Source organism: Podarcis cretensis (assembly GCF_951804945.1).
Source record: "Podarcis cretensis genome assembly, chromosome: 5".
Taxonomy (NCBI): domain Eukaryota; kingdom Metazoa; phylum Chordata; class Lepidosauria; order Squamata; family Lacertidae; genus Podarcis; species Podarcis cretensis.
The window spans coordinates 74859004-74876462 of NC_137174.1; the positions used below are offsets into that span (position 1 = coordinate 74859004).

A 17459-nucleotide genomic window follows, 5' to 3' on the forward strand; every position below is an offset into this window, starting at 1 on the left:
GGCCCTCATCTCACTTTACTGGCTGAGGGAGCCGGTGTACAACTTCCAGGTCATGTGGCCAGCATGACTAAGCTGCTTCTGGCGAACCAGAGCAGTGCACGGAAATGCTGTTTACCTTCCCGCCGGAGCAGGACCTATTTATCTACTTGCACTTTGTGCTTTTGAACTGCTAGGTTGGCAGGAGCAGGGACCGAGCAACGGGAGCTCACCCCGTCGCAGGGATTCGAACCGTCGACCTTCTGATCAGCCCTAGGCTCTGTGGTTAACTCACCGCGCCACCTGTGTCCCTCAGAGGAAACAAAGGTGACATCAAATCAGGTGAAAAGAAAAGGAAGGCAAGCTGATAAGCTTGGTCTTTATTATATGGTCTGTTGCAACAGGGTGTCCCTCCAACCCAAAAGGAAAAGAGTGAGCCTGCCTGGACACAAGAATGTAACAACTCTTAAATCCTCAGAAGGTATCTGCCCAAAGACCACTCCAAAACATACCATAAACATCACCAAAATGTAAGCAAAGGAGGTTGCCCAGCAAAACTAGAGTACATGACTGCAATCATGGTGCTTTGTGTGAATTGCTTGTCTGGACCTGCCATTCATTTCCAGACATTTTTTTGACCATGCCTTTAGGAATTCCAGTATAATTAACCTTTCTCCTGCTTGGCTAAGAACCATTCTTGCTCTTGCTCATATCATCCCTCTTTGATGAGTGGAAAACCTCTGTTTGACAGGTCTCCTCTATTGTTGAACAGTCCCCACTTCAATATTTCAGTTTACACACAGCCCTCAGAAGAGCTTCTGTGTTTTCTGCCTACGTGATGTGGGGGTGGCTGCGGGGTCATACACTGCTGTCCTGTCCATCTCTCGGTTTTCTGTAGTGGTTGACATAAATTTAATTCATAAGAGAGGGCTTTCAATTCATAAAATATGGACCGAGAGCCATATATTGATTGTTTTCAGGAGATAGGTAAAGGGACCCCTGACCATTAGGTCCAGTCATGGCCTACTCTGGGGTTGCGGGGCTCATCTCGCTTTATTGGCCGAGGGAGCCGGTGTACAGCTTCCAGGTCATGTGGCCAGCATGACTAAGCCGCGTCTAGCGATCCAGAGCAGCGCACGGAAACGCCGTTTACCTTCCCGCCAGAGTGGTACCTATTTATCTACTTGACTTTGACGTGCTTTCGAACTGCTAGGTTGGCAGGAGCAGGGACTGAGCAACGGGAGCTCACCCCGTCGCAGGGATTCGAACCGTCGACCTTCTGATCGGCAAGTCCTAGGCTCTGTGGTTTAACCCACAGTGCCACCTGCATCCCTTTTCAGGAGATACACACCTTCAATTTATAGCACCTGCAGCTAGGGCTCCCTCTGTTTGTCAACTAGCGTTTTGATGGCTAGCAATAGGGATGGTGGTGACTCAATTTAAAGGGCCGCTTTGGAAGTAACAGTGCGTGTTTTGTGAATTCACGTATGGATTTATATTTCTGTGTTTGTGCACTTATCTCTATGCATTTATCTCTAGTACACTTATGTTCATGCACTCCACTTACAGAACCCCTAATTTTTATGACAGGAGTCAACTATTTTGTCTGTCTTTGGTACCCACAAGTGCCATGACTACTGAGTCCTCCCATACAATGTCAGTGTGATGTCATTCCACAGAGCTGCAGTACATGTGTGATAAATTGCAACTTTGTGGACAGATCTGATAGTGTGAGTCTTTCTCACATGCTTTCTCATCCTGCTCTCTCCAAAAGAGTGCTTCTCAGGTGCAAAAGACTGATGAGACTGTCCCTGCTCATGTCCCTACAAGAATTTACACACATGCGCATCACAGGTGTGTGTGATAGAGCCACAGGGAAGTGAGCAAGCATGTATGAAATGGTGGGGCATCTGCAGTTTTGCTCAGACAAATTAGGTTAAGGCGAACAAATGAAATATTTCACATCAGGCAATAGGTCAATTTAATCAAGCAAATATAATGAATGTCTGAGCAAAGACTTCAATTTAGTCCAAGGGAAGTTCGATATATGCACAACTAATTGCAGTTTTTGCAGCCCAATTACTGTCAATAAATTTGTGCCTATAGTTAAGCTGGTAGTTGTACATTACACTGGACTAAAGCCCAAATACCAAGTTTTCACAGGGCCATGTGAGAATTTAATCTTACCCACTTCTATATATAGAACACAGTTATCAGATACAGGTATTGGCCCTGAATGTTATCTTAGACTCAGAGCCACTCAGGCCATAGCCAAAAAAGAAAGAAATAAAAAGTGTGGGGTGGGGGAGAAAGGATGGAAAATTGATTTGTGCTTCTTGTTCCTTGCACTTCATGTTCTTGTCCAGAATTGATCTCGCTTATCTCCCCTGTGGGGAGATATGCAAGATTGATTTCAGATGAGATGGAGAATCCTGGGCAACAGGAAGCACAGATCCCATTCTGTCTACTTAAATTGTATTGAAGTCACAAAAGCTTGCAAATTTGCAGCTGAATACAGTGGTACCTCTGGTTGCAAACACTCCTGGTTATGCATGCTGCGGGTTATGAGCTCCACTAACCTGGAAGTAGGTCTCCTGGTTGTGAACTTTGCCCCAGGATGTGAGCGGAAATCGCGTGCCAGAGGTGCATGCGCAGCAGGAGATGCCATTAGTGAAAGCGCGCCCCAGGTTATGAACAGTTTCCGGTTATGAATGGACCTCCGGAACAGAGTCTGTTCATTACCAGAGGTAGCACTGTGCAATCCTCTATCGACTGGGCTCTGAATTCTCTCTCCCCCCCTCCACCACCATAAAATATATTTATCATGGTACTGTTTTCACAACTTTTACAAAAGGATGCAACCACTTTCCCTCCTCTGGCGCGATATAACCATGAACCTGCCTACTGAACTAAAGCTTCTCATTGTAGCAGTTTTCAGGAAGGTGTTTATGTAACAACTGTATATGCCTTCTACTAGATGAAAAGATATCTAAGCTGTTTATAATAGTCTAACTTGTCTATCCATTTCTTATGAGGCCTCCTGGGTCAGAATTCTTCATTCTCACATTGGGTTACAGGACATCCCAGTTGCATCCTTCACCACGGCATTGAGAAGGGAGTCTTTTCATGTTCTTCTTGTGACCTCAGTTCCACATGCATCTTGCTGTGTATACATAACTCTCTTCATTCCTAGTTACAGGTAGGTAGCCATGTTGGTCTGCCATAGTCAAAACAAAATTTAAAAATTCCTTCCAGAGCACCTTAGAGACCAACTAAGTTTGTTATTGGTATGAGCTTTCGTGTGTATCTGAAGAAGTGTGCATACACACAAATGCTCATACCAATAACAAACTTAGTTGGTCTCTAAGGTGCTACTGGAAGGAATTTTTTTTTTATTTTGTTTCTCTTTATTCTGTTTCCCCTCTACTTCTGCTTAGGCAGCTAAGTATGTCATACCCAGGAGCTATAAACTGATGACTTCTTTTCATCAGGGTCAAAAATCAGTAGAGCCAATATATATTTTCCCTTGTGAGATCCTTTGAAGCAACTTGATTCATGTTTTGGAATAAATTCAATAAAAACACATTTCAGCTTGTGATCAGCTGTAGAGTGCATAGAATCCCTGTTTTAAATTAAGGCTTAAAGCAGCTGCTGTAGTATAACATTCAATCGACAATTAATTAGACTTGGAAAAGCAAGATTAAAGCTTGATTATATTTAAGTTTGTGCTGCTCTTATCATCTGTGAGTGAACCAAAACCCATTCCACTTTACAATCATTCACAGTCTCAACGAGCTGGTGTGACATTTATTCTTACAGATTACAGATGTTGTTGAAAGATATGAGTCATTGTTCCATAAAATTTCCCTTAAGGCTTGACTTGTAGGGTAGCAACCTTTTCATGACTGTGCAATAAGCAACTTGAAGCTGCATTCCTGAGTTGGGAATAAAATGCAATACAGTACAGTACAGAACAGAGTTAGTCATCTTTACGTGCCTTGATTTCAGAGAAGCAGTCCCAGTCCTGGACTGTGGCCAAAGCGTATGACCACTATTAGGAAAGTTCTGCATGGAATGCTTTTTCAGTGTAGTCATTCATCTTTCTTGAAATCCCCTCTACATTTCATTTATGATCAAGCATTTCCTTAGAGAATCCCATTCTGGGCTAGGGTACATAGTTCAAGTTCAGGACAGTGCAAGAGATTAGAGAAACTCCTCTATGAGGAAAGGCTACAAGTTTTAGAGTTTCTTAAGGAGAGTAAGGCAGGATCATGATAGAGGTATATAAGAAGAAGAAGAAGAAGAAGAAGTATAAGATTATTCATGATGTGGATAAGTTTTTTCCCCTGATTCCTCCCTCTCTCATAATATTTGAACTCGAGGCCATTCAGTGAAGCTGAATGCTAGAAGATTCAGGAGAGGAGAAAGGAAGCACTGCTTCAAGCAGGCCACCAACATGGATGGTTCCAAAAGAGGATTAGGCAGATTTATAGAGGACAAGGCTATCAAAGGCTACTGGTCATAATGGCTTTGCTATATCTCCACTGTATGCCTCTGAATACCAGTTGCTAGGAATCGCACATGGGGAGAGTTCTGCTTGCAGTCATCTCATAAGCATCTGGTTTGCTACGATGAGACCAGGATGCTGGCCAGATGGGTATTTGACCTGATCCAGTAGGGCTCATCTTATGATTGCTTGTTCAGTGTTAATATGAGCAATCCTATCACAATGTGAGCCCTACTTTCCATGGGACTGCTTCTTGAACTTCCAGTTGTGTGATAATGAGATTTCCATGAAGATGGACCCTTTGATACAAGCATGTATTACATACTGGGCATGTATTTGCAATACCTTCCAAATACCTCTTCCCAGGTAGGTAAGGGCTGAAGAGTCATGTGCTAACACTGAATCAAACGACAAAACAATCACAGTTTATCCTGGAACTTGATGGCATGAGATTGTTACCATGACTCAGCAATTATTTGAGGTATATGATAAAATATGCCAATCTCACCCGCGCTATTTCATTGAAAACATGTCACATCAAAGTATACATAAGTCGGGAAAACTGCATTGCAATGAGGTAAATTTCCCTGCTTCTACTTATCTCACCAAGCAAGTGTTTGTAGAAAAAAAATCTACAAAATGAGGAATTGCCTTGGGAATAATATCACCTGGCATTATATATTGGCATCAGGCAAAGATGTTTTTGTTTTCCTGGGCATTTGAGCTGCATCAGTGATAGGATAATGTATTACATTGTTTTCCACTGTATTGTTTTTTTACTTGGTTTTCAATCATTTTCAGACTTTTAAAATATCAGGAAATGACATATACTGGTAAATCTCAAACTGGTAGTATCACTTGCCTGTATTGTAATAGTGAATTAACTTCCTTCTCACCCCTGTCTCTCCTACAGAATTGCACTTAGGTACATACGACTGGTATAGGTAAAGAAATAATTGCCAAAGATGCCTCTGTTCATTTGTTTTGTAGGGGACAGATAAACACAATAAGAGGACCTATGATTGCAGCAAAACTACATACCCATAAGGCCACAAAAGAGCTGAACACTTGTAGGCACTAGATGCTATTCAATTATAGGAAGAAGCAGGCAAAGAGATAGAGAAATTTGTAAACAACAGTAGACCATAGAGAAGTTAGAAAATTATATTGCAGTTTAACAGCTCTACCTGGTGGAGGACCTCCTTCTAAAGCTATGCTCCTGCTATGTGTTGCTCTAAAGCTACTGTAGTCCAGCAACCATCCAATTAATGAGCATCATAATGGGTAGGTAACTCACAACATAGGGGTTGAATCTTAGCAGCAGAGAACATGGAGCTGGCCTTGAGTGCAGACAATATTGACCTATGGTCTGATAAGGCTAGGTTAGGAAAAGTTGCCCACTATGGAACTCTTAAAGGCATCAGAACCTCATCCATGAAGACATCTAGTCACCTTTTCTACCTCATCTCTTTAACATATTGCTTCATATTCCATATTGTATTATGCCATGTAGCAAGAAGGTCATTTGAACAGTTTGTCAAGAGCATGAACTTGCTCTTTGCGGCACTACCCCAACCTTCCTGATACGTGGGTTTGAGCAGCAATGTTCATACACTCGTGATGGATGATTCAGATGACCTTTTCTCTGTGTAGTGTGCAGAGCTATCATGTGTCTAGGACTGCCTTATTCCTCATGGCAGCATCTAAGGCTGCAGAGGATGTGAAAAAGGGTTTGCACACCTTGTTTTTAAAGTCTTATATAGCACGGGCTTGCAGTCTTTCTCTCCCTCTCTTTCCACATTCCTGAAGTCAACATAGAACACCAGGGAAGAAAAGACAGCACATGGGCTTTGCATTATGAATCTACTGCACAGGGGCAGGAACAAATTGACTGGGGGAAGGAAGTGTGATTGCTGTCTATACCAGTGATCATTCTCAATCAAAACAAGAACAAGGCCCTAGTTAGTGACATGAGCAGGCCTCAGCAGCTCATATATCAGTGCCCAGTTTTTGTGTGCAACGTTGTTAACCCATTGCTGGCAAACTGCCATTGATTGAAATATATGTAAAGCTTGCAACAGTAATGGTAACTCCCCCTGCCTGAAATATGGAAGAACTGTCCACCTGACATCATAGGATAGTATACAGGCAAGCAAGCAACAACATCAAAATGGTTGTGATCTTTGGAGCATGTACTGTAGTTAACTAAATCCTCATCCTTCTCTCTATTGAATTAATTAGAAGAATAACATTCAAAGGCCTTTGTGTGCATGTGAGATAGGAATGGGAACAATGAAGCATGATCAGAGACTATGAGTGCATATGTAATGTCCCAGTAGCAGATAGACGGTGCCCTCAATTCCATTATTAAAAATTGCCACTGTCAGAAAAATTAAATGTAGTTGTATAATATATAGGGATGGTAATAAATTCTCATTCCTCCAGGCTTCAGGGATAGATTCAGCAAGGCTTTGCTTCTTCTCCATTTATGCCCTTAATACATTTTCAAGCTCTGCATAATAAACATGGCTTCCATGCCTTCTGTGCTCCTTTTGATGAAAATGTGATATACATTTTCGCTGGACCTCAGGCTGAGGACACCAACTGGGATTGACCTGGAGCCGATTCAGGCTGGAGTTCATATCCTCCTAAGCCCAAGTCTCCTTCATAAATGTTTTCTTTGGTTGGAAGATGGGGTGGGTCCATTCTGTTCTGTGCTGGCATTGGAGAAAGGTCTGAAGCAGCACAAGTCACAGACAGTTCATCGTTATTGACAATGAAGTCTGTATCATCATCCTTCAGTTGCTCCTAGGTGTTTTTTAAGAAAGGAAAATAAAATAAAATAAATGCTTTTCACTGACAGAATAAAGTCTTACAAGGTGGCTTTGCAGCTCCATTGAAATCTGACATATTTGATTTGAATTGAATGCTGTACTAGTTTCCTTTATATTTACTCATATTAAATGGCAATGCATTGGCAGAAAATGGAGTTTGTTTATTAATGGTTGGGTCCAATTGTTGTGCCTCCAGTGATGGAAGGATGATCTGGTGGAATTTAACATGTGTGGAACATGGATTGAAGCAATATTAGGCTCCCCCTCAGCCTTCAGACATCCATGTTACCTTCTACATTCTCCCCAACCCTCTGGAGAAACATTCTATTAGCTTTTCGAGGGCTTACTCTAGAGCACAGCTTTCCATATTTTTCATGTTGGTGACACACTTTTTAGACATGCATCATTTTGTGACACAGTAATTCAGTTTTACTAGCAAAACAGAGGGTAAACTAGCCCCTTTCCAGACCCAGGAAGAGCATGGGGATCATTCACATGACACATCTACACAATGCAGCCAACACACTAATGTGTCGCAACACACAGTTTGGAAAGCTCTGCTGTAGAGGCTACCCAAAATAATGAAACGTGGACATGCAATTTTGCTACTTACTCCATATGCTTTAGGGCTAGTCAGCAATCTGGCCACAGGATTACACCATTCTGGTAAAGTTGTAGTAAGTGGTGGGCCGGAATGGGTGAGAATTGGCTTCAAATATCTGTGAAAGATGTTAAGGACAAGTTCCCGCCTTATGCATATGTGAAACTATGAAGCACTACAATCACTGCAAGTAGTGTTATAATAAACAAAAACAGGCAGTTGTCATCATCAACAAAAACAAACAAACATGGATAACGGAGAGTTTTGCTTCACTTTCACATGTAATGCAATTTCACATTTCTCACCTTCATTGTTCTCGTACACAGGGTTAATATTCAGCACGCCATGCAAGAAACTGTCTTTTTCAATAAACAAAATTCCACTGCTAATCTTTATAAGTATAGCTGTTAAAATATGAATGATGAAAATACATTATCTGTGAACAGATGATGCCTTAAAGATACTCATTACTGATAATCATCCCTATTACAGAGAACTATTGCATTCCAAATACTTCACTGCAAAGGAAGAGAGCTGCAACCGAGGTCTCAGTGTTACTTCACAGTGCTCCATTTGGAATGTCTCTATGGCATGACCTTGGCCACATTCACACCATACATTTAAAGCATGGCTCATGGCTTCTCCCAAAGAAATCTGGGAGCTCTAGTTTGTTAAAGGATCTGAAAGTTGTTAGGAGATCCCTATTGCTCTTACAGAGCTACAATTTCCAGAGTGGTTTAACAGTCAATACCACTTCACAGGGAATACTGAGATACTTATTACATAGATATATGTTATATGAGATGCGAGTGGCGCTGTGGTCTAAACCACTGAGCCTCTTGGGCTTGCTGATTGGAAGGTCGGTGGTTCAAATCCCCACGACGGAGTAAGCTTCCATTGCTCTGTCCCAGCTCCTGCCAACCTAGCAGTTTGAAAGCACGCCAGTGCAAGTAGATAAATAGCTACCACTGTGGTGGGAAGGTAAACACAGTTTCCCATGTGCTCTGGCTTCCGTCACGGCGTTCCGTTGTGCCAGAAGCGGTTTAGTCATGCTGGCCACATGACCCGGAAAGCTGCCTGTGGACAAACGCTGGCTCCCTTGGCCTGAAAGTGAGATGAGCGCTGCAACCCCATAGTCGCCTTTGACTGGACTTAACCATCCAGGGGTCCTTTACCTTTATCCTTTTTATCTATATGTTATATATTATTACATTTAGATTCTACCTTTCCTCCAATGAGCTCACAGTGCCATGGACATGGCTCCCCCTGTCCCCATTTTATCCTCACAAGCAACCTTGTGAAAGACTGGGACTGGCACAAAGCCGCCAAGTGAGCTTCCTGAGGATTTGAACTCTTGTCTCCCAGGCCCTAGTCCAACACTCTAACCACTACACTGGGTCTTTAGCTATGGTTGCCTGCTGAACTGCAGTTGTCAAGGGCACCTGCAATATGCAAACTTCCTCTCGATGCTGCAGTTGCTGAGTGGTGAATATGCACACGTTTCAGCTTTAGCTTGTTTATCTAAACCTAACATGCCACCATCAACATGCCTGGAATACCAAGTGACACTGGGAACTTGTCAAGCCCAGAACTCTTAAGAAGAAATGTGATTGGAAAACCGGAGGGGATCTAGTCAGGGGATGTGTACAGCAAGCTATCTGGGTGTATCGTTTTCATCTAACATCTGCGATGCCCTGAAAAGGTGCCCCGACAGACAATTGCAGGCGAAAACTATTCAAGATGCAGCTGCATGGAGCACTTTGCATAAAAGAAGCAAATGGCTAGTAATTGTCATGTATACTTGGCTTCCTTCGAAGTGCCCACTCAGCATTTTCCAAATAAAACCTTCACACCCCTTCCCTTGTCACAAGCCAAACATATTTCATGAAATGTTAACTAACTTTACAGCAGGGAAGTGAGTGTGAAGCCGTTTCCTGTAATGTGCCCTTTCTCAGAATTCAACACATTCGTTTTACACTTCACACTTCGGTGCTCCTTTATATGAAATTATGTAAATACGCTAGAAACAGGCTTATGCTATTGTTTTGCACCTGTCGTTCCAATCTTTTCATCCAAAAGTGATTTATTGGGATGAAAGAAATCTGCTCATCTTGAGCAATTATATCATCGTCATATCTGTCGAGAATGATCCCTGCCAAGATTATTTGTAACTGATGTATCCTTTGACACTTTCCCAGGGTGCTATTTTCCTGTATCAGGAGAAGCTAGTCACCCGCTATTTATTTGTGGCATTTAAGAACCCTTCTCTCTCTCTCTCTCTCTCTCTCTCTCTCTCTCTCTCTCAACATTTGATCACATTCTTTTGCAAGGAAAAAAAAGGATAGGAAAATAAAAAAGGCATTGAAGCTAAATAATGGTCTTGTAGTAATAACATCCAATGGTTTTGTAGTAAGAACAACAACACTCTCATGTTGACCAGTGATGAAGGATCTTTTGTCTCACTTAAAAGGTTCAACTTTTTACCACTGGCCATGATCCAAAGGGTCATGTGCACAGAGGAGGCTGATCTATGAGGGCAAATGGGGCACTGCCGCACCAATCTCAGTTGCCCTCAAGTTAACTACCACTTGCCTGCATTCTTTCTTACAAACAGTAGGGGGTGCTTTGCCTGTCATTGGCTCTGACTCCACCTGCTGACTCTCCCTGTCTTCTGCCCAATAGGCACCAGTCACCAGTGCATGTGCATGCTGGGATTTTTCAGGTCCCCCTGCCCATCACACACTTCTACATAAATATTTTCCTGAAGGTCAAGAGGACCATCGTCAACAGCAGCTTTGGATGGAATATTAAGGGCTGCAGCTGGAAGGGGAAATTGCCAACGGCTCCATAATGTCTGGAAGAACCTTCAGTATGCACAAACATGTCTTTCGCCACTGTTTTGCATTAAGGGCATGATTCAGCCAAAGCTAAGCAAAGGCCCCTTGCTGAACATTATTCTGCTGGAATCAGGGGGAACATAATAGTGCTTAACTGTAGGTGAATCATGCCTTACATTCTGGAAACATTCATTTATTCTAATTTCATGGTATGAGAAACACAATGTCCTTGAAGTACAAGGGGGAAAAACAATGTTCCCTTTAAAACTCTGTATTACGAAACTCTTTTAATAAACAAATGGCCCCAAGAAGTTTGTCATAGGTTGAATGGGACCCAACAACATAATCTTCTGTTTGTACAGGATGCCCAAGTCAGAGTTAATTTGCAGACCTTTGTGGGTGGGCAGTTTTACCCGGAGAGAGGTGCTTTCTGTTGTGTGCTAGCTCTTCATCATTTAAGGCCATGTAAATCAGTTGCCAGAGGGTTTGGGGTTAATCTTAAAATGCTGTAATTTAGGGCAGCCTTCCTCAACCTGGTGACCTGCAGACGTTTAAGGACTACAGTTCCCATTAGCCCTGGCTTCCAAAGCGATGTTAGGAATTGTTGTCCAAAACATCTGGAGCACACCAGGATGTGGAAGGATGATTTTAGAGTGCAGGTTTGCAATGCGTGTTTCCATATTTGGGTTGATAGAACGCAAGAGGCTGTCTGATAACAAGTCCATCTAGCTCCATGATTGTCTACACTAACTTGTAGCAGTTTTCCAGCATCACCTGCAGAGATCTTCCCCATCACATGTTGCCTGGTCCTTTAACAGAAGATGCTAGGGATTAAAACTGGGATCTTCTGATGCAAAGCACGTACTCTACCACTGAGTGATAGTCTGCCCCCTGATATGATATGTGCATATAATGGGAACAGGTTAGTTACCTTCCAATATTGCATAAAGCACTGCTGCAGTTTTTTCAAAACAGTGCTGGGGGAAACATTATTTGTCTTGTTGCACCCCAAGGAGACATAGCCTTTCAGCATCACGTCTTTTGCTTTTGTGCAGAAACTCTGTCTTCTGTAAGTCTACTCTTACTCCGGATGAGCTTTGGCTTCCAGTGGAGCCAATTCTCTGGTGCTGGCTGGGTACTTCTGATTTTGTAATAACCTATCAACCTCTTTGTTGTGTCATTAGCTCGTTATTATTTTGCCTGCTTTGGAGCTCCACTCCTGATGGACTATTTTTATTGTTTTAATAAACGAAACCATTATGTTGCCTCTTGATTATCAAAACAACTGGTTTATTCCTCTCACAAAAAGTGTTGTTGGCATCTATCTGTATCGAGAGACAATGGGAGAGTGTGCCTTCAGGGGTGAAGTCAAACTGTTGGAGAGTTATAGTGCTTGCTGTGGCTGTAAAGACCGATATGGAAGAGACACATTTTGTTGCCCCAGGGACAGACAAAGGTGTCAGGAGTTCAGCCTACACTCGAGTAGGACCCTGGCAAAGACACATGCCTGACTGGCATGTTCTCTCCCTCCTGGTCTTTCATTCGGGAACTTCTAAAGCTTTCTTCAGCCTGAACATCACAGTGACCGATGCCTATAGACACCGGCACACTTAGGGATCCACAGAGTTTGCGCATCTTGCGTGACAGACCTCAGCAACTCAGCATTTTGGCTAATCTACCTTTATTTACATATAAACACACATGGAGCACTGCAACATGGCGCTCTCTCTCTCTAGCATCAGACAGCAAAGAGAAAAAGAACAAAGGACAATAGTCCCACTTCATGGAACACAATAACACAAACATCCTGTCTCTGTCACTTCCCACTCTGTGGAGTCAAAACATATACCGTCATGTGATAGACAAAAATCCTGTGACTGCAATCATGGAGCAGGAATTCTAATTGAAGGTGTCCGGTTGTGCTCATGCAGGTGTACCATGGCATTTCTTCTTATTGAGCGTCTCCCACACAAATGGGGGAATTCTAATCTGTGTGCAGATTAGCATGTCAGATCTGATTTTGCCACAGCATCTCTATTCTCTCTCAAGAAATGTTCTGGTGAGATGTCTGCCAACATTTCCAGTTCCACAGTTGTACAGAGTAACAACTGAGGAAGGAAGGAGCTGTCCAAAGGCAACCGTCCAAATGGCAAGCAGGGAAAAGTTGTCTACATAACTATTGTAGCACTGCTCTATACTTGACAGAGCTATGGAGGCTGCTTGCATTCCCCCCTCCTTCAGGTGCAGCACTCTGGCTGATATTCAGTTCTATTTAGATGTAACAACTAAGAACATAAGAATGGAACAGCTGGGATTCAGGGGCATATTGCCTCTGATACTGGAGGTGACATAGCCAGCATGACTAGTAGCCAATGATAGCCTTATGCTCCATGAATTTGTCTAATTCCCTTTTCAAGCTGTCCAAATGGGTGACCATCACTATATCTTGGGGTAGGGAATTCCATAATTTACCTATTCATTGGTGAAGTACCTCTTTCTGTCTGCCTTGAATCTCCCAGCTTTCATTTTTATTGGATGAACTCTAGTTCTATCAGCTATTTCCTCTATCATGTCCTCACTTACTCATTTTTTTTATTATTTCTAAACTACCCCTCATTGAAACCCTTTCCCACAGAGGATTTGCTCCAGCAAATCTACCCCCCCCATTGAAACCCTTTCCCACAGAGGATTTGCTCCAGCCCCTTGATCATTTTGGTTGTCCTTTTTGCATTGTGGCAACCACAACTTATGTGTGGCATTCTGTGGGCTGCCAACAACTAAGTCCTATTCAAAGCAGACCCATTGAAATTAGTAGGCTTAAGTTAGTCATATTTCTCCATTTCAGTGGGTCTACTTTGAGTAGTACTAATGTTTGCTACTACCCCAAGGGTACATAGATTTGTGTAAAGGCATAATGATACTGGGAGTTTTATTTTCAACCCCTTTCCTAATGATCCTTAACATGGAATTCATCTTTTTCACATCTGTTATCCACTGGGTTGACTACTTCATTGAGCTACCTGCTGCCAGTTGGCATCTATCTGTTTCAGGAGACAATGGTGGAGTGCAACTTTGGGAGTGAAGTCAAATGGTCAGAATACATGGCAAATGAAGTTTTCTGGTTGCGTTGCTGCAGATGCACCATGGTGTTTCTTCTCTTTGTGCTCCTCCCTGTGCAAGACATTCCCACATGTTGGGGTTGATGCTGCCAGCATTCATGTCATTTTTGCAGACATCTCTGTAATGCAGAGGACTACTTGGTCTGCCAATGGGCCTGGTGCCTGAAGCCAGCTCCCCACAGAGCTATCTGCTATGGCCCCTGCAGTTCCATGCTGCACCCCAACCCTGCACCGTAGGCTGGTAACTCTGGAGTACCTGCCCTAATCCTCTATTTTTGCTGCCACCACCTGTGTAAAACAGACTGAGGGATCATAACTACATCACATTTCTCTCCCCTGCTCCACCATAACTACATCACATTTCTCTCCCCTGCTCCACCATATGGATTCTGAGGTTTATTATTACTGGAAAATCCATCCACATTAAAATAATGGAATTGATTATGCAATCACAAGATCCACTATTCTAAGTTTCCTGTGGCTTAACATTGAAACACTGCAAGTTTCGTAACAACGGCATCCGCAAGGGTCCATAAACATATATTGGGTGCAGGCAAATGGGCCATACCAAAAGCAACATTTAGGATTTCAAGTAAACAGTAAGCAAACTGACTACGTTTCTGACTAAACATGCAGGGAGTTATCTCTTCCCAGCATTAAAAAGGAACATGGCAATGCAGTGTTTTGAAAAAGCCCTTGTGTTTCAGGACACAAATTTCAAACTGGTTACCTAGGAGGAGAGAGCTTCCTGAATGGATCCACAAACCATTCTTCAAAGAGCATTCTAGAAGGAAACAAAATAGCACGGAGCAAAAGAACGGCAAAGCAATAAATCAGGATATAATTGCAGATTTAGCATTCAATGGGAATACAAGAACACAGTTGCCCTTGGGGCTTCATTTACAAGAACCAAGGCAGTTTTCTTTGGTAAAACTTGATTAGTCACTGGGTTGGAGCACAGTAGCTCAGTTAAGTGACTCAATATATACATAAACAAACCAACCCTTGCTGGTCTATTTGTGCATGATTGGCCATTCAATGAATCATACCATTTAATGCGCAATTATAGTTCACAGTCCCTTGCTAGCAGGTATACTGGCAAGGATGGAAAGAGCTGAACCAAGATTTAATTTCCAGGCCTGCAGTCCTGGATCCATGGGGGGAAAGTTCTGATTACAGTTCCATCTGATCTCTAGATTCCTGATGAACTGGGTGGGAATATCTGGAGTTTGCTTTAGCATGGCTTTTGCACACAGAGCCAGTCATATGGGTTTGGATCCCAAGAGTCCTTCTCAACTCTAGCCTGATTTTCTTCAGATGTGGTAGTCACAAGGCTGGGAGAGGAGACCAACCCTTTCTCCCTCTTCTTCCTAGGTGGATCAGCATCACTGGGGGTAGCAGAGAGAATTCAAGCTCATTACCTGATTCCTGGCCTTGGGTCTCAGCCCCACCCTCTCTGGTCAAATTGTCTCATTCATTACCCAGGATTACAGGAATGGGGTCTGTCAGTGTACAGCCATGGTCTCAATCCACTTCTTTTCAATTATAGGCAAATCTCACTTTGGCTTTGGGGACCAAGACTGGGGGAGGGGGAAATCCTTCCAAAATTTCATTCTGGTTCATTGTACTGAATTAAGGTCACCAACACCCTGCTGCTCCACCAAGTAGGGACAGTTTCTCCATTCACTTGGCGCTGCAGATGGTGGTGGGGATGGAATTTATTTCTGGTCTCCTTCCCTTAAATGGAGGGAGGGTTAAGATTATCTTTTAAGATGCTGCCTTCTCTCGTTCATGGCTTTCCCTCAGCAGTTCTGACAGACAGGGGGAGGCCTTTCATTAAATACCACAGGAATGATTGTGACAGCTGAGATAATCAAAAACAACAACCCTATTCAATCAATATAAATTATGGCAAATGAAGGAAATAATTGCAAGTGTTACCCTTTAAATTATGCAAGTGTTATCCGTTAAATTATGCAAATGTTATCCTTTGAGTTATGTCATCAGGACTACTGAAGGATTTTCTAGGATCTAGGAGTATATTTTTATATCGACTCCTTCTTCCCCTTTGGAGATACATTTCCACACAAACTAGTAATGCCTTAAAAAAAAGATAATAGCGACTGTTGCCCTATGACATCAAGGGAACTGTTTAATAGTATAATATTAAGAATCAGGGCTTTTTTTCAGGGGGAACTCAGTTCTGGCACCTCTCACGTGGGTGCCATTGACATTCTAAGAGAGCGAGGGAGGTGCTCATGGTGAGTTCCGACACCTCTTTTTCTAGAAAAACAGCACTGATGATTATAAAAATAATATTTATTTATTCCTTCCTCCCAAAGGAGCACAGGGTAGGAAACAACAAAATAATGCAAACATTTTAAGAACATTAATCCTTAGCACTGTAGTCCTTTCATGCATAGTTTGCCTTGTGTGAATCTGAAAGAGCACTGTATCTCCCACCAGGCTTCTGCCTCTGATGATGCATGGACAATGATAAACTAGGAGGAAATGCAGCACTCTGATCCCCTCCCCTGGCAGCTGGCTCAAAGAGAAAAATCTGAGAATGGGAGCCTTTGCCTTTGGCTCCTTCTTCAGTTTCCACATGCAGAGGTCTCGAGGTCCTCACGACAGATCCACCTGTACTCCCACCTGCAACTATTTTCTAAGGTACCTGTGATCAGAGCCTTTTTAATTTATTTTTTAAAAGCATATTTTTCTGTGTTACCTGAGACGTTATAGATTTTAGTCAGGTGTCACTTTCAAAGAGTTTTATGCCATTTCGAATGCCATTTGTGACTCACAAATCACAGTGGTGCCAATGATGGATTAAAAAACAACAGCCGCAGAGTGATGGCTAGGAAAGCTCTGCTTCTGTTTCTGATCTGACTTCTTTCCTTTTTGCTCTTTTGTGCACTACATGGAACAAATGTATTAATATGAGGGCATTGCTTCCGAAAGCCAGACATTTATAGAGAAGGGAGCACAATTAAGTACAGCCTAAACAGAAGGAAGAGAACCTGGGAGAAAAAAAAGAACTTGGCCTTGCATTCATAGCTAATAGACCAATTAAGTGCTTCCAGACACACTTCAGAATACAGAAAACTACCTGGCCTTCATTTGAATTCATCCAGTTGCTGAGCAGAGCAGATTTATTTATACACCGTAATTTGTACGCACCAGGCCAAATGTGGCCTGTCACTCATGCATTCTGGCCCACTTGACGTGTATGCTTTGAGGCAAGTCTCAAAAGCAAATATTGGGCTTTAACAAGGGATTTCTAAAAGAAGACAGGCAAGCTGGAGCACTTTGTTTCACAGGAGAGCAGAGATACAGTGGGAATAAAGGAAATCTGGTGGAAAGGAGAGAACCCGTGGAATCAGAATTCTCTGAATACAAACCCGATAGGAAAGACAAGGAAAGGAATACTGAAGGGTTATGTTGCTCTGTACAGGAAACAGTGTCCTATAAGCTAGAAATCTCAGGAGGGGTAGACCCTCTTCGGTAAGGTAGGTAAGGTCAAGGACCCCTGGACAGTTAAGTCCAGTCAAAGGCGATTACGGGGTTGCGCCGCTTATCTCTCTT

At 42.7% G+C, this 17459-nt stretch overlaps 1 protein-coding gene across 1 annotated transcript in view; it reads right to left on the reverse strand.

The window, feature by feature from the left end:
• Positions 1–3671: 3671 nt before the first annotated feature.
• The window catches only part of SLC9A9 (solute carrier family 9 member A9), a 264850-nt gene continuing 251062 nt past the window's right edge, over positions 3672–17459 (reverse strand). The window contains exons 15-16 of the mRNA XM_079977932.1: positions 7931–8036; positions 3672–7291 (exon numbers count right to left, since the gene is read on the reverse strand). Coding sequence (XP_079834058.1) covers positions 7070–7291; positions 7931–8036 — 328 coding nt within the window. The 3' untranslated portion in view covers positions 3672–7069. The remainder of the gene's footprint in view (positions 7292–7930; positions 8037–17459) is intronic.